The following is a 24,199-nucleotide window of genomic DNA, read 5'->3' as shown; positions in this document are numbered from 1 at the left end:
ATCGTACCTCCAGTAGGCGACATGTTATGAATGTATTTTTTGGCATCTCTTATATTATTTGGAGTAACTGGCACCAGCCGGTCCTGCTGCCACACCTTTATTCGGTTGGAAAAGCCAATGATATTGAAGTGGTCTTCAGGCCTTAGGTCCTGGAGAATTGTGAAGAGAGCTTCTTTGGTCTAGAAAGAGAAGAGAAAAGAGACCAGTAGGCACAACTGTCACTGCTTTAGAAGGCAAGAATTTAATTCTTAAGATGTTTACTGACCTTTTAGATATTTCTACACTGCCAGTTTGGCTTATGAAGAAAATTGCAATGTCCTTCCCTGTCTCAAGGCCTGATCTCTGTGGTGCCAGGTGCTATGCAAATATGAGATGAAAAAAACTCTTGCCCAAAAGATCTTGCAAAGCTGTGAGACGCACATCTAGACTTAACTAAGCTTAAAAATCATGCATGACAATTAGGATACAAGCTCCCAGTGACTGGGAGAACCATGCTCTGAACTAAGGGATACTGAATAATGTTGACTAATAGCAAAAAACCTCGTGATGTTCTTCTAAAGCCCTCTAGACTTGCAGTAAGCTGTAAGTGGCATATAGTTAAAAGGTTACTTATAAGTTGAAATACCTCTAAATACATCAAGGATGCACATGGTCTGTTCATAATTAGGATACCGATTGGTATACACAGACTCCAATGAATAGTTTCAGCAATTCACAAATGTTTAAGCTAGTATGTTCAAATGAGTAAGACACAAAAAGAAGCCCTGACTAGTCATTGCAGGTTCTACCTACTAGTCAGTTTTGTCCCAGGCATGTTGGTTTTCCAACAACATACCAACATTATATTGCTTTGCCATTCATCATCCTACATAAATATAGGCAACCAGAGTGAGGAAAGCTGGTATCAAGACGAGTTCACAGCAAGAGAGGTTAAAGTTCCTGGGTGATGGGAAAGACAGACCACTGAGGATAAGCCAACAGGAAGAGTGCAGATGTGTCCAATTCTCCCCAGTGTGACCAACTTTGATTTAGCAGCCATGCAGCTGTGTTCACATAGAGACAAACTTCAGCTTAGTAAGACCAGCTGAGAGACTATGCCCAAAGCAGCCTCTGTCCACACAAACATACCCTATAGCTGGATGCAAAACACATGGGAGGAATACAAGGCAATATCTGTAAGTAGAGAGATCAACAGCTTCTCAGCTCTGCCCCTTCTTGGCCACCACCAAGCCTTTCAAATTCCAAGGAAAGCTATACAGGAAATAATATGGTGGACTCATCAGCATTTAAAGGCTTCTCTCATGCCTATCAGGGAAATACATGAAGAGCTTGTCCAGAAAAAATACAAAAGGTAATCAGCAGTGCCGGAAACCACATGTTTCTAGGCCTTACGTTGCTATGTAAAGACAGTTTGGAAAGGAGCTCAAAGGACTGATCAAGCTGTCATCAATATCCCTCTGGATTCAGCATTGAAGCTGATGATGCAATGATGCAACTGCAAACAAATCGCCTACCACAGTGGAATCTCTAATCCTTCTAGCTGGTGACTTGGCTTCCAGTCCACTGAAGTTAAGGGAAATATTTCCTATAGCTTCAAACATTTTAGAGCCAGGTCTGGAGTCCCTCTCTGCCTATTTCTGTCCTCTGTATAAACCATTTTCCTTTGTAGGGATTGCAGGATTCATCCCTCCATTTGCTTAGCTGGAACATTTCTCCACATCTCACCACCATGAATTATATGAATGTTTCATAGACAACAATACTAAACCAAATGTTGGTGAAAGAGGCTCTTTCAAAAACAAGGGGAGAACCCCACTAGGTTCACAACATGATGTGCACCAAATAAACCTTCAAGAAGATGAATGCCTGCCCCAAACATGAAGGCTGTCTCCCCAGTCTAACAGTCCATAGAAAACTTGCTAAGATGAGCTAAATGACAGTTATTTGAAAAAGAAGGGAGGGTTTTAGGCTTTCTCATGTCTTCTTTTACAATAGCCTTTGTATTGTAAAAATGCATCAGATAATACATGACATCACCCTTCAGAGGGACACTCAAACATTCAGTCCCATTTTACAGAAGTGAAAACCGAGGCACAGACTACTTTAGTAATGATGCCAAGGCCACAAATGGAGAGCTTTCCAAAACCTGGAGTTTCCAGCTCTCGATCCAGTAGGCCTTTCCCATTACAAAATGCAGAGAGACTGCATCTCACCTCCAGTGTGCTCAGAAATTCCTTTTGATATTCTTGCCTGTGTTCAGCGAAAAGAAAATGAAAAGGAGGAACATCACAGAGCAGCAGTGCCTTTGTGTGTACACAGCATCCAAGTTAGAATTGCAGAAGGGTCAGGAGGGAACCGAAGCAGACTTTCCTAGAAAACGCAGCACTTCCCTGCACCCTCATGCAGGGGCCAAATGTGGGGTTGGGACCATCTCTCTCTCCCCTTCTTTCATTCTATCTTTCTTTTTTGTCTCTTATTTTTGTCACAGTTGAGTCAGGTTTTTTTCCAGGAAAAAGTTCTGTCATATTTTAATGCACACGCACAGACAGCCTGGATTCTGGCATCTCTATCATGTGCTTGTCTCTGCAATTTAAAAAAAAAAAACAAAACAACAACAAAACAAAAAACAAACAACTTTGAATTTGTATTTTATATATATGTACATACAAACATATGTACGTGTGTGTGAATGTGCACATGGTTTTCCTCCAAAGCAAACAGAATGAGGGAGGCCATATGGTTCATTCTCCTGTAGCTTTTACCTCATCCTCTGTAAAAATGAAGGGTGGGATTCAGCTTTCCCAACTCAGTCATCAGTAAGCTGGGCATTGCATCTAATCCCTCTCCAGGCATGGAAAGACACCTCCAGAGAGTAATCCATCCCATCTGTTTTGGATAGGGTTTAGGATGGGCTGAGTCATTGTCTGGAAGTGTCTGTCTCCCAGCATTGCCTCCAAGAGGCTGAGTAGGTCAAATAAAGAGAAGGTGGGACTCGCCTCAAGACCTAATCCTGCCCAGTCCTGAGCATTATAGTGCTTACTGGAGCCAAAAGGAGCTGAACTGGCTCTCCACCTCTCCCAGAGTGCTCTGAGTTGCCTGGCTCATCCTGTGTGTTTCCATCTCTCCCCCCAGCCCCTAAGGACCTCCAGGTTTATCCTAGACTGCAGTCCTCAAGGGGTGGCAACACACACTTTGCTACCAATATTCCTCACCCATAAATGGCCTGCAAGAGAGACGTGACTTCCCTCTGGAGGGCTGGATATGATTCAGAAGCTGGCAGGCAAAAGCTACTTTACATAAGGAGAACATCTTGGTAAAAGTGCACTGTTTGAAATCCTTAAGTACACTGCTATGACTGAGTGCTCTTGGTGTCCAGCCCTCTCCTCCAGCCTCCACCAGCCCCCAGGCAAGGATTTGCAAAGCTTTTTGTGTAGAGAGTGCCTGGCAGCAGCTTCAGTCGGGACACCACGGCAGCAGGTTTCTCATTCCGGCCTTGTAAGGCTACAGCTGGAACTTCTGGCTCCCAGGAGCCAAGGGCTAAGGCTGCCATGGGATTCCCAAGCTGCTCCGCTGCCGATGGGGTCTTTGCACTTCCACTCCCACCTTGCCCCAGTGAGTCATTGCATTGCAACTCCTGCCTCTCCTTCGAGGCAGAAAATTAACCATTTCTTCCCTGGTGAAGGCCAGGTCATTCCTCCATGGCTGCACATACGACACTGATTCATTTTGGGAATAAACTGTGCACAGATCTAACACACTCACATTGCAGAAAACCAGTTTAAGGGTCCAGTGCCCTTGTGTGAGGTGCTGTAAGGTGAAACACTTCTCCCAACATTTGCCTGGTTAGATGCACTTTTGTGTGGAGGGTGGAGCAAAGATTAAAGGAGAGGGTCGCAGGAAAAAAAATAATCCATTTTTGCAAGTTTGGAATGGGTTGTAGGTGTCAGACATATTTTAAATGAGGATTTAAAAGAGGATAACTTGGTGGGAGAAGATTCCATGGCTGCCAGGGAATGACCACAGTTTTTATCTGTGCTTCAGAAATGATAAGATGGGCTCACGTTGTCTAAATGACCTATGTGCAAATAGTGTCTTCTCAAGCCTACAAGGTCAGAGACAAGCCAGCTCCCAGCCACCACTCTGGTCTTCGTTGTTACCTCCTCAACGATACCTGGACATGCAACACAACTGCTGCTTTTCTGGTTCTTGCTTGCTAAGGGCCCTGCATCATGGCCAAGATGATTCGGGGCTGTACGACCCCCAGCAACAGCAGGAAGAGAACTCCCTCAGCTACGCTCCAGTTCAACTGTGAATTGTCACCTTTGTACCTGGCCCTTGGGGCTAGCTCTGACATACCTCACTTTGCTTAAACAGTGGTGGAGCAAAGCATGGAAAGACACACACTCACATGGAAGAGCCGAGAGCCTTCAGCCCTTTCTTGGGTCAAAAAGCTGCCTCAGAGACATCTGGGATGATGTCAGACCATCTGGGCACCTTTTAGGAGGAATCTGAGTCCTGGTGACATTTCTCTCACAGTCTCTTGTTTGTTTGAGGAGCAGGGTGGGGGTGAAGCCTGGCTACCCTGAAAGCTATGCAGTTCAAAGGGAGACAATGTGTGGTTGTTAGATGCTGTGGCATTGCCAGACATTGGCCCTGCTATGAAGCAAGGGGGGGATTCAAGCACCTCATTATAATGCATGTCCCAAGCCCACGTATTCACACTTTCCATTGCCTAGGAGCACTTGCAAGTGCTTCATCCTAGGCCCACATCCTCTGTGCAAGCTTCATGCCAGCCCATTAAAAAAAAAAATATAAAAAAAATGAAACGACTTTCAGTTCATGCTGAATCCAATTCTGTATGGATAGTGGGTCTCTGCAGCACTGTAGTGTAACTCAGCCCCACTTGGAGACGGCTTCCAGATGCAGAGGGAGCTCTCCCAGCACCCACCCTGCCAGTGCCTCTGAGATCACTTGGCAATCCTCGGCTGCACTCTGCACGCCCATACACAGCTGCCATCTGCCCTCGCAACGGCTGGGCAGCAAGACATCGACACCACTGACACAGCCCCTTTCCAGCTTCAGCCAGCACCAGGGAGCCGTGTGGGCTCGAGACCAGTCAGTCTAAAGAGCATGGCTAGCAGAGAAGAAAGCATTCACAATCAAAGCCTTTGGAAAACCAGTACCCATCGGCTGAAAGAGATGCACGAGAACAGTCTGCAGATAGCAGACATGGTACCATCTGCAACCATATGCTGAAGGATGCCACAAGTAGAAGACAAAATTTCAGTAGCCTTTACTTTGTCCTTCTAGATCCCCTGTCAGAGACCATATTTACAAGAAAGGAGCTAAGGCACAAGATGTAAGCTCAAAGGGAATTAGGAACCCATAGCTCTGTCCAGTAACTTGTCTGAGATTGCAACAGTGCAGAGAAGGGCTCAGAAACTAGATCTCCAACAGTGAGAAGGAGAAAAGTACAAGTAAATATGTTGTCTGGCAAAACACTGCAAGGAAACATAGGGAGAAAAAACAGAAGAGCTCCCCCCTCCCCTTCAATATCCTCTATGCTTTGGTTCATATCCTTCCCTTACCAAACATGCACAGGCAGTTGTTAAAAAGGTCCAGAGCCGGCTTTTCCAAGCTACAACAGCCATATCTGTTCAAATCTGCCCATAGTCTGTCAGAAGGATTAATACTGTGACTTAAGGAAAGGCTGGCATCAAAGTTGCACCTGAAATGGTGCTATCGAGGTCAGACAAGGTACTGCCATAGACTTGGTTTGGGATCTGGTAGCCAAGGGAAAGGCAGGGTGAGCACCACTGCCATTTTATGGGGAGGAGCTGAGGTACAGTGACAGCAAAGGTTTGGGCAGTGTCATTCCTGCTGATGTTTGAAGCCACATCTTGTGAGTTTTGCTTTCCTCTATGTCCCAGTTTCCTTTCTGCCCACATAATGCAGATCACATGCCAGTTGCCAGCAACAGCGACTTTTGTACCAAAAATGGGGTTTAGCCCAGAAGTGTGTCCTTGGATTTTTTTACCTTCCTCCATCTCCCTCTTGGGGAGGACAATGTGCCCTTTCTTCCTCTGCAGGGAGCATAGTGCGGTTCAGGGACTGCAATTAACCCTCTCTCTGTCAATGTGTATCTTTGTGCTTTCTTCCTGGCAGACACTGATCACGTAACCAAGGAAAACTCCTTCACAATTCTGGACAACAAGCATTTTGTATTACACTGACACTGGCCTGTGGCGGGAGGGAGTTTGATTGTAGAGCTCTGGACAATAAAGTTCTGTCTCTGGTCTGTGGTCCAGTCTCTCCCGCCTGAACATCACAGATCCCTTGCTAGTAACTTGAACATTGCTGACTCCCTATAAGGCCTTAGAAAAAGTTGCTTTGTGGTTTCCTGGTCTGCAAAAGAAATACTCCATCATTTACAGCAACTGTTTCTATTACCTTTTCTGAAAAAGATTTTCCACTTCACATTGAGTAAATCACTTAGCTCCACATTCATCCAGGGCATTTAAGCACTGGATTTCTGCTCAGTGGAAGACAAAACTGTCTTCAGGGATGTGGACAAGTTTAGGTATCAGTTGGGGTAACTCACTTCTCTAGCACCCAACAGCATGGTGAGGATAAATACATGAAAAACTGGAAGATGATCTGATTTCTCAGGAACTGGAGTTTCATGTGCCAAGAGGGCGGAGTAGATGCTCAGTCTTTGCAATCTCATTGCAGTGTTGAGGATATAAATAAATGCTGGTACGAAGTTTCAAGGAGGGAAGCTCTTATCAGCACCAAGCATCATTACTTCAAGCATTTATCAACCATGCAGTATGGATTACATTTGGAGCAGTAAAAGTTTCTGTACAATAAGTCAAAGGGAAAAGTTTAAAGGCTGCCCCACAGTGCCATACTGAAATAAACCCACTGGAAACAACGGGGCTACCTGGGCAGCCAGCCAGACTGACACAGCAGTGTATGAAGGCCACATTCTTGTCTTGTGCTTAGCTCATTTTAAGTGGGATCACATCCCATAACATGCCAGCTGGACACTCAAACCCCCACCCTGTCAGCATGACAAATAATTTCCATGGAGCTAGCAGCAAAAAGGTCAACACCAAGGGAAAAGTGCCCCATGCCCTCAACGCAGATCTTAACATGTATCCCTCTGCCCATCCCAGAAGAAGGAGTTAGTGCCAGTGCCTGAAAACTGTTCCAACTCAGGACTTTCATTCTCCGTCACACAGATCAGCTGCCAACACAGTGCTGGGAAAAGTTGACATGCCCAAGAGGCTGTCCACAGCACATCCCCTCAATTTCAGCAACATTAGCTGCTACATTATGCAGCAGGAGTGGGACTGAGACACAGGTTGCTACGCTTTTCATATCGATTAACCTCCATTCTTCATCACGTTGCCACTCTCTCACAGTGGGTGCCTCAGCAGTCAGAACCCTGCCAGGTTTGAAGCTTTCTAGCCCCTTCTCAGAACATCCTATCTGTGCATGTAACCTTCTAGGAGACACGTTGCTCCTTCACAGAGAGATGTTTCCCCTCCATGAAGAAAAGATCTGTGCTATTCACCAAGGAGAGATTGCACCATTCCTACTCAGTGAGAAGGTATTATTTCTCCACGAAAAGGAGTGCTGTACTTCCACAGAGATGAAGTATCTGTTATCCCTCTGCAGAGGCTGTGACTCCATAGCCACCTCCTCTCATAGCCCTGGCCGTTTTTCATTGAACTGCGATACCTCTTAGTTTTAGAAACGACTTCCCCATTTTCATCTCCAGTGAGTGAGGGATAGTGATGATGGTTGGTTGGAGCAGAGACCCAGCGATTTTGCTCAGGGTTAGCACTAATCAATTCAAGAGCACTAAGCTGTTCTTTAAAAAAAAGCAAACTTGCCTGTTTTCCTACCTGAAAGTCTGCCACAGGGCCCTCGCAGCCCTCCAACACCTGCTTCCCTTCCCATTTTCCCCATTTTGAAAACCCCTCAGCATATCCAGGATCCCCACTCCCTCCTGCACATCCCTGCCTCCAACCCTTCCTCCACCCACATCCATCCCAAGCTACTGCCTCAGACACAAGCACAAGCCAAGTCTTTGCCCAAAACTCTGCAGAGAAGAGAGCAGATGTTTTGCAGAAGATGAAGTCACTACATCGGGGGTAACTATCCAAGCAAAAGCTCTCTCCTCATGACACAGGTAGTATCGTATCCCTCATTCCTAAAGGACCTCAAATTACATCATGTGGACCTCAGAGTCAGAGCTGCCTGTGAACACTGATGACTTCATACAGTAATATAACATGGAAGACCTCACTCAGCAGACTTCCACATGAGGTGCCACAAGCATTTCTGAGCTTCAACTGCTCTTCACAGTTAGAAACAGACTGTCCCAGTTGAGCAATGTGTAGTACACACCCCATATTAGGGTAAAGGGGTATTTACTTGGAAAGGGCAGTGTTGTTGCAAGCAGTATTAGACTAATAGCTTAAGTCTTGGCAAAGATCAGGTGTCTTTTAGACTTGGGGGATCTTGCACAGCCATAAGCCCAGCCATAGGTTTGCCAGCTAAACAGACAAGACTTTGCAAAGACACAAGCACAGACAAAGAAAATAACCTACCTAAGTTCACATAAGTGATCCACGATGAAACACAAACAGGAAGCCAGGTCTGGCTTCCAGGTATTGCTCCAGCAACCGCAAAAACACAATTCCAGCTTGGAAAGGACTATTAGAGAAACCCAGACCTACAGCTTTATAGACTTCCACATGTAGGTCAGGGCCTTGAGCATACTAATAGGCTTTAATGGCTCTGACCAGCCCCACCTGGGGCCTCCACCCACACTCCCATCCATTTAAGCTCCAGTCTGGGCCCTCAGTCCCAGTCTGAGTCTCAGACTAAGTTATGCTGTAGCTGTCTCTAGTTTTGTCACAGCTATGCCTGGTCATAGATCTCAATGACCCTGATCCATGGACTGGCTTCCCAGCTTGATTTAGCCCCTTCCTTTACACTATGGACTTATCTAGTGATCACTGGGCTGTGTCTGCCACTTCAGTAGCACCTGTTTTCAGTTCATCCTTTGATGAATTCAGCAAAAGTCCAACTGAAACCCTTGGGAGAACTCTCAGTGTCTTCATGGGGTTTCAATTCAAGCCTCAGCAGCATCTCCATGCCAAACTCTGCATTTGCCTTTGCATCCTATTTACTCTGAACCCAGTTAAAGGACTTGCTATTTATAGGTGGGCTTGGATATTTCTGGGAAACTCTGTCCCTACTTCTACTGCCTCAGCATGGAGCAAATCAGCTGGGGGCATGTTGGCTATTAGTCCTGAGACCAGAAGCAGATGCTCCTTGTCCTGAACATCTGAGGGCATCTTGCTCTGAAGGTTACTTGTTTCTCTGTATGACCCTGTCATTATTTATAAATTTTAGGGTTTGGGTAAGGCAGATTATTTTGCTGCATGACAGGTACTTGCACCTTTTGTGGAGCTGGGCAATTAAGGTCTATATGGATCTTGCATCTTATTTACTGTAGTAGTTCCTATATTCTGTATTCACATCTACAGGGAGGACTGAGATGACACAGCTGTTGTGTATTCACAAGTAGGAGGCAGCTGCATGAAGTTGTCAGTGCTGGGAAGACTGCATACAGCTCTTCATTCACTCAGGCTGTTGTTTTCCAATAGAAATGGAAAAGCTGACAAATCTTTCCTCTTCACAGCTTTAAACTCACTAAAGGCTGTAATTAGAATTAGCTTTTTTTCCAAAGTCCCCTGATGATTTAAGGTAGTTCTCCTGGGCAGCAGCCATTATTTGGACTAGTAGTCAACAGGCTCGCAGCCAGCTCTGCAGCAACCAACAGAAGTCAGCGGAGTCTGGAGTGAGAACATTGAGTGTTGAGGTGTTTGTCCGCTCTCTCACCACCCTGAAACTACTCAGCGGGACTCTGCGTGCTGAGGCACAGAGGTTTAGGGATATGTGTATATAAGGCACTTGGGCCCTCAGAAGGGCTCAGACAGCATGGGTCACAGATCAAGGGTACCAACAGTGTCCCTTGGATGGATGCAGGCAAGTAAACTGAAGCATTTGCAAACACGCAGCAGGTCCCAGCTTCAGTTGAGTTCCTCCTAGCGCAATTAACCTCAAAGAAAATTACAGTCTGGCACACTACCATTGACAAGTTGCCAGGCTTGTGGCGTAGCCAACTGTTTAACTGAGTGTGTGGGCATTTATTGCCTGTGGGAAAGGTAAGGTGAAATGAATCTGTGGTTGAAACAACTACATTTTACTGCAAATCCATCCTCTTGTGGACACATTCATAGCTTGGAACATGCTTGTTCTATAACACTGAACTGCAGGCTGATAAAGGTCCTTTTTCACCATGTTTAGTGAAGCTGAGGATAATAATGGTAATCACAAGGTGGTGAACCTATAACTGGCCCCTCTTTCTCCTAGTTATACCAATGTAAAACTTCTATGTCCCCCTCTACCTGGCCAAAGGTACCATAAAAATCAGCAAGTCAGACTGCTCAAAGGGCAAGTCATTTTGCTTCCCAGTAAACCTTGCAGATATAACCTGTTCCCCAGGCTCTTCTGGCTCCTGTTAAAAGCAACTATTCCACACAGAGCTTACTGTCTCTTTGCAAATGAAGGAACAAAGCTCATGAGTACAAAAACAGTAATTTCCTTGCCAGTGGGACAGCAGTAATGACGTGCAAAGTCTTGACCACATGAAGAATTTTTTTATCATCATGCTCAAGAGTTGTTTCTTCCTGAACTTTATCTCCCTGCCAGTGCTAGAAGGTGACTGTCGCAAAGGCCTAGATTCTCAGTGGAGGTGGACTGCTGTAACACATCTGAGTCTGCTAGACGTCACCAGAGTTCAGAGGCTGTGAAAACTGCAGAAGGAATATGCACATTAGCTGATCTTCCCCACAAAGCTAATATATGTCTCAGTGATGTGAGGGTAATGTCTCAATGGTCTTAATGATTTGATTTAAGCTGATCAACCAGTCTCACTATATGTTTTTGCCACTGGTTCTGGACATCTTGTTGCTTCAAAGACTGAGATATCTTAGGAAGAAAGGGATGGCATAAACAGATAAAAATTCATGTAGGAAAAGGAAAACCTTGGGAAAGGAAAAGAAAAAATGACTCACAATTAGCTTGTGGGAACTGCAGGGTGCATGAAATCCTGACCCCATATGAGTCACTTTGCCATTAACTTCATGAAAGCAGTTGAGTGAAGAATACAAAATCTCCTCGAGTTACTATAGAAAAGGGTGCACAGCTGATGTCTCTCATCCTTGCTTATACAACCCTAAAAACTGTCCTTTGTCATAATTACCGCAGCTGACCTGCAAGAGCACTCTTTACAAGTGCTGACTGTATTTTTAGCTGATCTTGCATGTGACTCAGTAGAGAGAATGAGGAAAGGCAGTCCCATGGGAATTCCCAGCTCTCTCCACACCACCATAGATCACCACAGCTGCAAGAGTCCCAGAGAAGAAACAGAGGCATTTCCTCTGCTCAGATGTATCCTGCCACCAGGGGGACGTGTCTGTAATTTAATAAACATCTTAATAACAACAACAATTGGGCAAAAAGGCCACTGAGCAGACATGGGTCATGGCTGTAACTGATCACACTTCCTTAGTGTACCAAAAGAGCAATATTATTGAGCCAGTCCTAGATTTTGGTCTTTCCTTGACTAATCTGTGTGGGGTTTTTATGTTTTAGGTCATAAATCGATGAAGTTCTGTTTTCTGGAGCAGTTGAAATCAGAGAAAGTTAACTGCTTCCTGCACATAGCACTCTTCCATAACATACCAGTGGTTCTCCATAAAAAGAGTATATCTGAGATAACAGGGCAAAAAAATCGGTACGCCCTCAACAAATGTTCTGGCTAGACACTTCTCTCACTTCAAGTTCAAGAGGCACCTATTTGTAGCTAATTAGCCTGAGATTCATGTATGTTTAGCAGTAGGAGCTGGCTAGGCTATGAAGTAACCTTCAAGGGTTAATCCCTGGCCATGTTGTTTCTAGTAAGTATAAGAAAAAGAAAAACTAATACGCTCAGGAGTAGAATAAAAGCTTTCATAGTACAAGGTTAATCTGCTGACCCAAGGCACTACTTGCACAGCTCACGCTAGCACCAAAGCCCTTTGGAGCCTTAATGTCCCTGGTTCAGTGCTGTATCACTGACTGTCTGCTTTCAGCATGCAGGACTGGGTGCATTTGTGCAGTATCTGTTTATTCTGCGAGGCAAGGCAGACATTTTTCAGCAGAAGGATAACAGAAAGCCAAGAGCCAGGCTCTGTCCACAGGAATTTGTAAAGATTCAAAGGCATCTTCATTCAAGACCTTATTCAGCATAGTACTAGGTATGTTTGTTAACAACTCTCTGTTTGCTACTCCAGTTACTGGGGAAGATGATTAGGAGCCTTAAAAGTCATACTCCATTTTAGCTCACAGTGGAGATAATTTGATTTAATAGGGGACACAGCTTCTAAATTAAGATTTGTGACCACCACTGAAACCAGATAGTAAAGTTTTTAGCAGAGAGAGAAAGGCATATATACCCCCAAAGTCCTTGTTCAAAGACAGAGAACTGTCAGAGAATGACCACGGTCTGTGTTTGTCAAGGACATTTGGGCTAGTGTTTGTGGCCAAGGAAAAAAAAAAGGCTCTCAAATAACCACACTTTCCAGAAATATCACCATGTTCCAGGTAGGCAACCAAGAAACAAGGAGCCTGAATGGATGAATTAGAGCTCCGTAACTGGCCAAGATACAAGTCCAAGCCATTGGCCTTCAGTCATTCTAGTAGAGGTACAACATCACACCATCCATACAAGCTGAAGCTGCCCCATATTCGTGTCAACCTATGTGGAAAGTGTCGCTTTCCACTGTCGTTAGCTCAGCCGTGGTAAGAAAGTAAAAGGTAAAGATGTGGCCATCCAACAGGGAGAAGGCAACTAACTTCTCGTATCTCATGCCTGTGGGGCAAGTCTTCAAATGGAAGGAAACAATACTAACCCTACCAGGACTTTTCTCCTTTTCTGCACAGATATATAATATGGAAACGGGACTTACCTCTCCAGCGTGAGTGCAGACCTGAGATATATCTGTCAAATCATTCAGAACAGAATTGAAGTCTTAATTAATCTCTGCTTCTAGTTTAGACTGCTAATACTGTGTTGAGAGAGAGAGTATATTTCCCCAGGCACGGTCTGCTTCTAGTTTAGACTGATAACACTGTGCTGAGAGAAAGAGTATATTCCCCCAGGCATGGTGCCCTTCCAAGCCAACTACTTGGCTCCTGAACTGGAGGTGGTTTCCATCTGTCCAGCTCAGAGAATTGAAGAAGCAAAAATGATTAGGCACCAGCCTGAACCCTTCATGTCAAAGGTCAATTTTAAGCATTGGTGATGTGCCCTTCAGCTTGGTATGTTGGCTCATGTCAAGATCTGTGCCCTGGAAAAATGTCTGAGATTTGTGCTGAAAGACTCAGATTCTCAAATAGGACAAACTGACCTTTCTTTCGACAGAACCCATTGAGACATATATTGCTAAGGGTTTGCCAAGGTAATTTAAAGACAGCAGTATCTTTTCTCTGCTGTTAAGCTGGATACAATGGTCTGCTGAATGCACTTTGCTGGGAATTCTCCCTATTCTGCCTCTCTTCAAACTGCCCAGAACAGAACTGCCCAGGACAATCCTATCTGCAGCATCCTAGCTCAGTTTTGACAGCACTGACCTTCTTCACAGAGTGATGAAGTCCTCTGCTCTTCTTGTTCCCATCCCATTCCCACTAACATGATAATTTCTCATTGCAGGTAAATCATCTCACCTTGAGGTTTTTCAGAGCCTCCTCTCACCTCAGACATAGCAAACATTTTGCAGAAGACCCCATCTGGTGAGATGAAGTCTGAACCAAGCTCTCTGCAACTCTACAGCCAACCAGTCTATAATAAATGCAAGGACCTCACCTGTTTCAGTTTCGTTCCCACCATGGAAGCACTGCTGTCAAGCACAAATACAACGTTCTTTGGCAATGGAGGAAGATCTGTGGGGGCGAAGTAGTGCACGAAATATCCATTAAGAATCTGTGGAAGAGCAAGGAAGTCAGGAATTGAAGGCAGATCATGATGCAGTGTTCCACACATTATGGGATATTTTGTTGGGCACACCTGATCCTGCTTTCAATGTCTGTGTCTACACTGGAGGATATGAGTGCTCCTTAGTATCCCTCTTAATCCTGATCCCCTGTTTATCCAGACTGGGGGAGCCTACTGGAGCTCTCCATATCTCCTTCCATGGTGGACATTGGGGTTTCCTTCCAAATGCAGTAAGGATATAATGGATGTACCCAGGGATCAGAACCACAACATGCATTTGGGGAACTGGCCTTGTGTCCAGATATATACAGCCAGTATATTGAGAAACTGAAAAGCAGATACAAAAAAGAAACTCAATGAAGTAGGTAGCTGTGGTTTTTAAGTACATCTTGTGGATGCCAACTGACTGGTTTTATTCTGGATAGTTCTTACAAGATGGAGAAGTAGGCTTCACTTGGAAAACATTTTCTAGGACATTTGGAGCATGCAAGACAATTGAACCATCTCAGGTATAGTTAATAAAACAGAAAAGATGAGTCATGTGTACAGTACCTGAACATCCCCAACACTCAGCTCCCTGTTGACATCATATCTAATTATAAAGTCTCCCAAAATGCCATTTCGGGCGATCCTGGTTTGCTCGACAACACTGGGATTGAACGTAACTTTAGCTAAGGTTTTGGTATGTCCAACTACAGTAGAAGGAGGAGGAGAAACATCACCTGTTCAGATAAAACCACAATATTACAAGTTTTTCCCATTGTCTTACAGATGTTTAAGCACAGCACACACAGTATTACCATGGAGTCAAGTCAACTAGCATAGTTACATACTGAAATTAAAGATTCAGTTCACCAGTAATAAAATAAGAACTTAATAACACCTCCCCTCTAATTCTAAACTGAAACCAACATTGGAGTGCTATCAGGGATATAAATGTTTAGGCAAAATTCCTGTGCTCACTTCTCTTTGGAGGTCACTGAACTCGAAGGCCATATATTCTCTGTATGACTGTTAATTGCTTTCTGTAAATAATGAACACACAACTTCAGACATGTATGTGATATTCATTCAGCCAACTCTAGACATCTAGAATGCAGATCCTATACCTGAGATCCTGCCAGTCAATGCAAGTATGATTCATTTGACGTGTTTAAACATTTCCTCTAGGATTAGATGAATCATACTGCAGATTTCTCCCTATTGATTATAAAGAGTTCTTGAGGTGACTTGTTCAGATGTGTTGTAGGCATGTGAGGTGGGATTGTTCTGACTAATTGATTGCTTGATCTGACAAGCGTCTGATGTGTAATGTCTACATCTGAACAAGTCATCTTAGCTGCCTTTATGGTCAGCAAAGAGCTGTCAGTATAGTTGCTGCAATTTCAGTCTTGCTGATTAAGACAAAATCCAACACTTGCTAGTGCAGTCATGCAAACTGCATCCCTGAGATGTAACTCACCCTAATCTCTGAGAGCCCTTCCTGAGTCAATAAAGAGAGATGTGCCTTTCAGAGGGCCTTTCAAAGAAAGCCAATAATTTAGGTCTGGGTCACCCTGAAGGAACCTCTGCTTGTCTTGTTAGCTGTGTTCATTTTCTAACATTGAGGCATATGGAGATTCCTTGTTGTCTCTCTGTGTGGCTAAAATCCCACCTTACTCTCTTTTGGTGTGCCAGCTGTTCATTCCCTCTGAACTCCGTAAAGACCCTTACGTGAGTCTGACCAAAGGTCAGATTTTTGGCCTTGAACGTCCCCAGATTTTGATGGCTTTCCCACTTATCCTAACTAGCTATTGAAAACACCAAAACAGGTTCTTGGCTGATGTTCTTCTCGGGTGCTTTAAGTCTCACAGTGATTATTCCAACGCTCCTCTGAGGCACAGAAGTTCTATTATATCTGCTCGTCTGCTGATTAATATTGGGAATGAGCTGCTTAATTAAACTGTGTGTGGTGGTCTCAAATCTTTGCCAAAGATGGCCCAAGAAGTCTGTGGTATGTTAGGGAAAAGAAAAGATGGGTGAGATTCAGTTGCAGTTTAGGTGTTTACAATGCAAGTACCTACATCTGAGCTTATGTTCTAGGCTCCCATTATGCTCAATGGAGATCAGGTCAAGAGTGTCAAGGGAGATGAGGGTATGATACATCTGGCCAGATATCTGCTTTAGGATAATTTTAATTATGTGCTATACCCCATTAACAATACTGATCACAATGGCAAGGTGCAGGGAGTCTTGGAAAGACCTCCTCTCCAGAGGTTCTTATAACACTGTCTATGTAATGAGGAGTGCCACTTCTCCACCTTTGTAAAGTGCTTTGAGCAGCATTAGAGGAATGTAACGTGACATCTGTAGGCAACATTGACCACAATCCACCCCAGATCCAGATCCCACAGTGATTTAGAAAATCAGATACATATGGTTATGTCCATTTAACAAGTAGGAAAATGGAGGCATGGAGTGGTTACCTAACTCACCTGACTTCCCACAGGTCAAAGTCCACAGAAATGTCGGGACTAGGGTTCTTGTGGGTTTATAAAATGATTAGCCAAAGCTGTGCCATTTACTCTGAAGCACTAGCCATTTACTCTGAAGACTCCTCTAGGCAAAGGAATGAAAGTAAGAATCATAAATCAATAGCACTCTAAGATGTTAGTTCTGTGTTAATTTGGCTTTACTTTTATGGCTGTCCTGTGAGTGCATTTGAATAGACAAGGCACAAGACCATACTACTGAGGCAAGGAAGGGTTTTCTCATAGGCCCAACTTCTACACAAATAAATTATAGCTGGAGAACCTGGAATGTGAAACAAATTCATCAGCAGAAGTCTTGACCAAGGAGGCTGAATGACAGATATTACTCCATTTCAGTAAAGTCAAGAATGGACTCTGCATCATGGCTTCTCTGACTATGCCAATTCCAATCCATCCATCTGATGGAAACAGAGAGAGAGCTCCCAGCCAGTACACTGGAATCACTTAAGGACACTAGTGTTGGATCTTAAAGGGGGCTTATAAAATTATTACCCAGAGCTTTGACATTTTTTCTAAAATCTGTGTACAGTTCAGATTTCTCCTGGCAAAGAAAAGTCATAAATCAATAGCTCTGTAAGATTTTACCTCCATCTTGATTTGTTTTTACTTTTATAGCTGCCCTTTGATCTGATGAATCAACAGATGTAATATGTTTTTAATACACAATGCATCAGATTTCCTTGTATTGGGCTTCCTGGATTTTCCATCTGTCTTCTATCACTTTCAAAATCCCATTTAACTGCCAGTGTGTGGGAAATGCCCAGAATTTATAGAAATGGCTTAACAGTTCATTTATATTTTCTGATCTATTTGAGGGTTTTACATTACTTCTCCCCAACTGCTGAAAAGCAAGCATTGTCGTTGGTTAAGCTGCCTGACCACATCACATCAGGGTTAGTGAAAGTCAGTCTCACACTGGAAACAGAAGCTCTCTCCTTATACCTACTGCACATATACATCTGTGGCTGTGGCCTTTGGACTTCACTTCTGTGTTTCTCTGCCATAAATACATTGATGGGTGAGCACAATATGCTGTGTGCCACAACAGCATGAGTTCCAGTCCTAGCATTTCTATGGACTCTGACCATCTGAAATTAGCTGAGTTAGGTAGCCACTCCATGCCTCAGTTTCCCCACCTGTTCAATGGGCATAATAACATGTATCCAGTTTTGTAAAGCACTGTGGAATCTAGATGGGATCATATGGATCACATTGCATTCCTCTATTACTCCTCAAAACACTCTTTGGAGGTAAGAAATGTCATCCCCTGTAACACAGACAGTGCTTTAGGACCTCCTGGAGAGGAGGTTTCCAAGGCTGCCTCACATAACCATTGTCAGTGACAAGAATAGTTAGGGAAGGTCTCCCATTTTCTTCATAGCCACTCATCTCCCATCTCCAGGACAGAGATTAAAACCAAAACATGGTCTAATAGAAAAGGTCCAAAATACCTATTTTCCCTGGAATAATAGAAATCACGTCTGGAAGACAGGTTATCTAATTCATTCCATGTTCCCAGACCAAATCCCTTCCTACTTGGTTTTATGACATGGCCTGGAAACACTCCAGATCTCCAGTAATGGAAACTCAGTACCTGCCCTTGCCAGTCCTTTCCAGAGCTTCACTTTTTCACTATTAGACATTTTCAATGTCTAATTTACATTTTTCTTTCTGGATTATAAGCCCATGGCTTCTTGTCCTTTCTGTTATTGGCACAGAAAGCACAGTGTTCTTTTCCTCCTTGCAGCAACCTTTTATATATTTGAATACAGTAACTATCTCTTCCCCAGGTTTCTTTTTTAGGCAGCACTTGATATCTGGATCACAATTACTCTCCTCTGTTTATTGGCCCAGTTCTTTTCAAACAAGTGACTGAGAGGGGAAAATCTATGAGATATTGCAGAGTATGAGCTCCAAAGACTTGAGCTGGTCTGTGCTCATACTGAGGTAGTTGATAGGGCCTTTACACAAACTTTCCACTAAATTCAGCTAAAGAAGTAAAAGAGCAGGAAAAAAGCATTTTTCATATGAAACTGTAGTCCTCACATGATGAACAGTTAAACCTAAATTATTTTGGAGACTGGCAGAGTCAGTATTAGCGCTAAAAGCAAACTTCATCCTCCACTAACATGTGGAAACTTCTGCTCAACTGTGATAAGAAATAAAAACCTTTCTGAGACCTATGACTTGGAAGAGAAAAAGTCATTCTCAAGCAGCCTAGTATCTCCCTGCCCAAGTCCATGACTAGTTTTCACACCGCTGCACTGGAGGAAAACGATGAGGACAGTCATCCCTGAGGATGCTGGGTAGGACATCATTCAGAAAATGGCTCCATTCTGAGGTCACCAGAGAAGGCCAGGATCATTGGCTTCAGTGTCTCCTGTTTTGGGGTTTGTATGTGACAGAAGACACCACCTGCACATGCCAAAAGATCACTTGCCAAAACTCACATGCCTGATGTCTTCCTTTGGGAAAAACACAACTCCCAGATGGAGCTGTGTGCGCAGGAGTCTCTGACAAAGGAAATATCCTGGAAAGACCTGTCATCATATTGTCTCTGCTCCATATTCAGAGAGGAAGTACGCAGGACTTTCCAAGAGCCTCTATCTATAGCAACGCACAGCTTTACTTCTCATAAATCACTGGAAGTTTGTGAAACCAAGTCCAATCTTTGTATCTTGGGCTCCTACAGCCAAAAGCAGGCAGAATTGGACACTTTACTGCTTCTGCTCCTACTGCTGTGATTTCTGCACTGTTTTATAAATGGCAAAAAAAGTGTCCCTCACTCTTCCTCATCAAGGGACATCTTCATTCTATAGGGCTTTAAGTTTTATCTCTTCTGCTCATCACAGACTGTACGGATACTAGCAGTTTGGCTGGAGTGAAAAGTGCAAATCCTGAATGACCATTAAACAGAGAAATTGGTTTTTCCACTGTGCTTCCTGCATGGTACATTGGCTCTATGGATAACATGTAGAAAGCACCACAAATGTAAGGAAGAGGATTCGTCCATAAAATAAAGGCAGATCAGCCATTCCTCCACTTTTGGTCATCTAAACTATCGTTTTGGGTTTTTTTCATTAGTTTTGCTAACAGTGTTTCTTGCCACAACAGGTTGGCATTCAGTTATGAACATCAATCACTGCTGGTGTTCATCATCTGGTGCTGTGGATGACTCCAAAGCCATACTTGATTTTCAACTTAATTTGCCTATCCTACACTGGATCTTCAGGACCTGTACTCAGAAAAAGAATGTAGTTTCTTATCCAGGTCAGTCAGAGTCAAAATTTTCTAAATGACTTGTGAAGCTACATCTCATCCTTCACAATGGTTTCAGCTTGGTGGCGCTTTGGATATATTACTCAGAATGCCATTTACCTGATGACTTGATGTCACAATACATTTTTCACCCGATACTCTCAAGGTAATTTATTAATACTTATCAAAATCTCACAATTTATCATTAACCATGAGATATTATAGACATCTTTGTAAACATAGGAAATTGAGGAAGAGCGTTTTCATGACATATTCAAACTCAAACCAGTGAGGCAGTACCATTTTCCAATGTGCAGGCCTCCATTCCTTATTTGGTCTTTTTTTTAAGCCATGACCTCTCATTTGGGACACCACAGGTAACACAGTATGGCAGCATCTGGTCTGGCATCCTTTGCTGGCCACTGACTCACTAGATTGCTACCATGCTCTCCAGTCAAGTGATACTGAAGAGTTTTAAGCTACAGGAATCCAAGAAGAGACCAGACACACTTTTTCCTGGTTTACTCCCAGTTTGCAGACTGTCTGCCAAGCAGCAACTCTTTAAATGTAAGACTCATGATTCACCTGTCTTTCACTTAAAAACCCATAGCCTTCCCTGGAGGTCTCACTGGATGTGCAGATCTCATGCTCTTGGGTCTTTAGGTGTCATATGAGCAAGAAGGCTTTGCAGGGAGGATCTAATGATTCAGATGTTTTGCTTTTTGGATCAAGCTTGAGAGATGACAGCCGACTGGAATATAGTGGATTTCCAAGTGAAATGCTCCTTGCCTTGGCCTCGCCCTCCCTAGGAGTATTCTTGTGGTTTCCATTTGTGTTTAGGAAGGCATGAAGCTTCCGTTGTGTGCTCCAAGTGTGATTGATCTTGTTGGCCACAAGAGGTCACAAGCAATAAATCCCCCCCCATCCAAAACAAGCTGTCCTCTGCGACCTATATTAGACGCTTCTGAGACCCTCTGCCAATTCTTTTTTTTTTTTTTTTCTTTGTCTGGCTGCTGGTAGTGTCCTAATCTCCTCATCTTACTTTAGATCAGAAGGAAGCTCAGCAAACCTACTGAATTCATTAACCCTATACACTCATCTGAGTGGCACTCACCTGAGTACCAATGAAGACTTGATCTGGCAGAGACACAACCCACTCCTGACTGCCCATGATGGACCCCAAAAGTGTGTTTGGCATTTCAATGACTTCCATAGCAGCGATTTCATCACAACAAACAGTTTTCACTAACTATATAGGCTGATTCTAGATAGAAAGAGTCTGTAATTAAATTCTGGGCAAGGATGAAGCACAGGGAATCTGAGTTTCAGTTGCTTTACCCATCTTGAAATGGGACATCTATTTTATATATATTTTACTGGGTAGGAAGGATTCTGGAATCTTAGAGCTTGGGCCCATTTTTATATGAGCTGTTTTAAATCTGAAGCACAGTGCCAAGAATGATCAGTGCTCACAGATTGCCATTTGGAGAGCAAGTTACGAGAGTTTTCCCTGTATGTCATTTACATACAGGAATTTCCATACTGCACTAGACCAAGTGTGTCTGCTCTGCTTAGTCTGTCTCTAACCTTGATCAATGCCAGATGTTTTGCAGGAAACCATATGCCACAATGCACTGTGATACTTCCTGATAGGTAAAAAAGGCTTCTTGTCTCTCCTGATGAGGAGCAGAGCACATTTATCACACAGTGCATGGATGTACAGCAGAGAGACTAATTAGCTGTATGAAGTTTGACCTGAAGCTAGTCCAAGTCACTGAGAGCCTTGATTTCACTGTGATTTGGATGAAATCAGTAGGATCACACTGAGCAATCAGTTTAACTCCAGTTCACATGCTTTAGGATCTTTACCTGGCAGACATGAACAGCTCCACTGATTTTGCTGGCATTATGTCACTTAGAGTAACTGAGGATCAAGTCCCACAAGACTCTACATCCTGCTTCCAGGTCAGACTCACCCTCTTTTTTTGGTGAGGGTTTTTTGTCAACATGTAACAATCACAGTATCCTGTGCTCCTTGCTGTTAGTTTACAGTAGAAAAATTACCTTTACACTGTCTGAACAGCGAGCGAGGACGGTTGGGGGTAAGAGTAGATACTCACACTGCACCTAGTGCTTTGGCAAAACATGGATTTTCCTCTTGGAATTTCCCATGTTCTAAAATGCAGGATTTCCTATCTGCCTTGGCAGGGATGGATGGAAAAAACAATTCACTTCAAATAAACAGTTCCCAGGAGATGGGGAGCCAGGGAAGAGCCTGCTCAAATGCCGAGTACAAGGCCTGAAGGCCCAGTTCAAAGCTTGTAAAGACAATAGCAAAAAAAATCCTATTGAGTTGAATGGGATGAGCCCTATATTCATTAAGCTTCAAAGTTCTCACATGCTTATGCACAGATACCACAGACACAGTCATCTATAGAAAATAGAACAAAAGCCATCAGCCTTTATGATAAGACTGAATTCCCACCACTGAACTGCACAGTTCATAATCCTGAAATCCCTTTCGTGTTGTAGCGATTATACCAGCTTTCATGAACCTGGAGATTGCCCTGCCAGTGAATGAGAGATCTCTAAATAGGAATTGCTGATGGCCTGCAATGCTTAGAGACTTGCTTGTCACTCAAATGCAGCCACCTCTGGGGTGGAATGTACCTGTCATACAGTGAGTACAGCAAGAGTTAAGAAGGGAAAGTAAAAAAAGTATATTTCTAAATAAAGGCGTAGTTTGAATTTGCCAGAATAATTCATGTTTAATATGCTGCTAGCATTCATTTTTCTTGTTGTCTTCATGAGATGTGTCCTCTAGTTTCTAATACAGTCTTGATCCTAGACAATGCTGCTTTAATGCTATGTTGGGGGTTTGTTTAATGCCTCATTTGGAGCAGAGGGAAAGTGAACGAAACACCGGTCTGCACAATCATCCAAGATTGCCTTGGAGAACTCCCAACGCTGCCAGTCCAGTTTTTTGAGAAGTGATTAAGGCCCAACAAGTAACAGAACCATGGGTCATAAGATCTCTGCTTACCTTCAACTTTCCCATTGCCTTTATGCTTGCTGTTTCGAAGAGGAGGCACTTCCAGGGAAACTATGCCTGAGTTCTCCAGGATGTTCACCTCCACTCGTAACCTCCCCACCAGCTGCTGGGGCCGGATGCTGACTGTATACTCATATTTTCCCAGTCGCCTTTGCAAAAGCTCTTCATAATGCAGTAGGAACTTGGCCTGCATCTTGCGAGGAATGAAGACAGAAGCTTTGAATGTCTCATAGCCATTCTCCCTAGAAGGAAAATCCAAAGACACCTTCACACCCCATGCACATCACACACCACCTCCTCCAGTGAATGATGAATCTGGATTTTATTGGTCCAATAAAGGTATTTCCTATCATGTGAAAGCAGCAAGAAAGATAACATCATAATGCTTCACAAAGCATTAGGCACACAGGAGGTTTCCACTGGAGGAAAGGTCTCTACAGACTAGATGGCTTCTTACAGAGAGGAATATGACAGACATGTATAACATGGAACAGGGCCAGAGGAAAGGCTGTCTCTTGGTTTCTTACACAGAGGATTTGCTAGACCCATATTTATTTCTTGACTTTTGCACTGTGGACTCATTGCAATATCTTAAGCAAAGTACAAATGAATGCCTCTTCCCTAATATTAGCTGTTTATAGCTACATACTCAATGGGAAGAAATAGGACCCCTAAGACAACTCTACCACTGGACACTTCCTAAAAGGACTCTTCTCTTCCAGTTGGCCACAGTGTGACATCAGTTACCCAGCGTACAACTGAGAGTCAGCTTTCCGTTTGCTAATTTGAAGTGAGATGAATTCCCACCTTTAGCCTTTATTGGATTCGGCTGCCCTTCTGTTAAACAGAGATAACCTAATATGCTCTACCTCTCATACAGTGCACTGTAGTGTCCAGCTACCAGGCACTGATATGATGCCAGGCACTATTTGTGAATGGAAAATAAAAAAGCCACATAACAAGAATGGAAACTTTTAATGCCATGTAGGGGTAACTTCAGAACTCACTGATGTGAGATTTTGCTGATGCCCACAATTTAGTGAGTATTGAAAAGGATTTGAGACTTTTATTTCTCTAATACATATAATAAGTTTGTTTTTTTTTAAGGTTAGCCTTTAGGGTAGTTGGAATGACATCTCTGGGTGATACCAGTGGTCTAACAATGACAGGTAGTGATCACCTACAGAAGAGGATGCAACAGGGCATGACGAGAGAAATACAGTGCTTCAAGAGAAATAC

General features: G+C 43.5%; 1 protein-coding gene across 1 annotated transcript in view; it reads right to left on the bottom strand.

Moving 5' to 3' along the window:
• The window catches only part of ITIH5 (inter-alpha-trypsin inhibitor heavy chain 5), a 49,288-nt gene that overhangs the window by 14,629 nt on the left and 10,460 nt on the right, over positions 1–24,199 (bottom strand). Inside the window, exons 5-8 of the mRNA XM_052790408.1 lie at positions 22,952–23,202; positions 14,672–14,841; positions 13,991–14,107; positions 8–179 (exon numbers count right to left, since the gene is read on the bottom strand). Of these exons, the coding sequence (XP_052646368.1) occupies positions 8–179; positions 13,991–14,107; positions 14,672–14,841; positions 22,952–23,202 (710 nt within the window). The remainder of the gene's footprint in view (positions 1–7; positions 180–13,990; positions 14,108–14,671; positions 14,842–22,951; positions 23,203–24,199) is intronic.

The sequence above is a fragment of the Harpia harpyja genome, chromosome 6, assembly GCF_026419915.1.
Source record: "Harpia harpyja isolate bHarHar1 chromosome 6, bHarHar1 primary haplotype, whole genome shotgun sequence".
Classification (NCBI taxonomy): Eukaryota; Metazoa; Chordata; class Aves; order Accipitriformes; family Accipitridae; genus Harpia; species Harpia harpyja.
The sequence above is the reverse complement of the archived record's forward strand: the minus strand, read 5'-3'. Positions and strand labels throughout refer to the sequence as shown.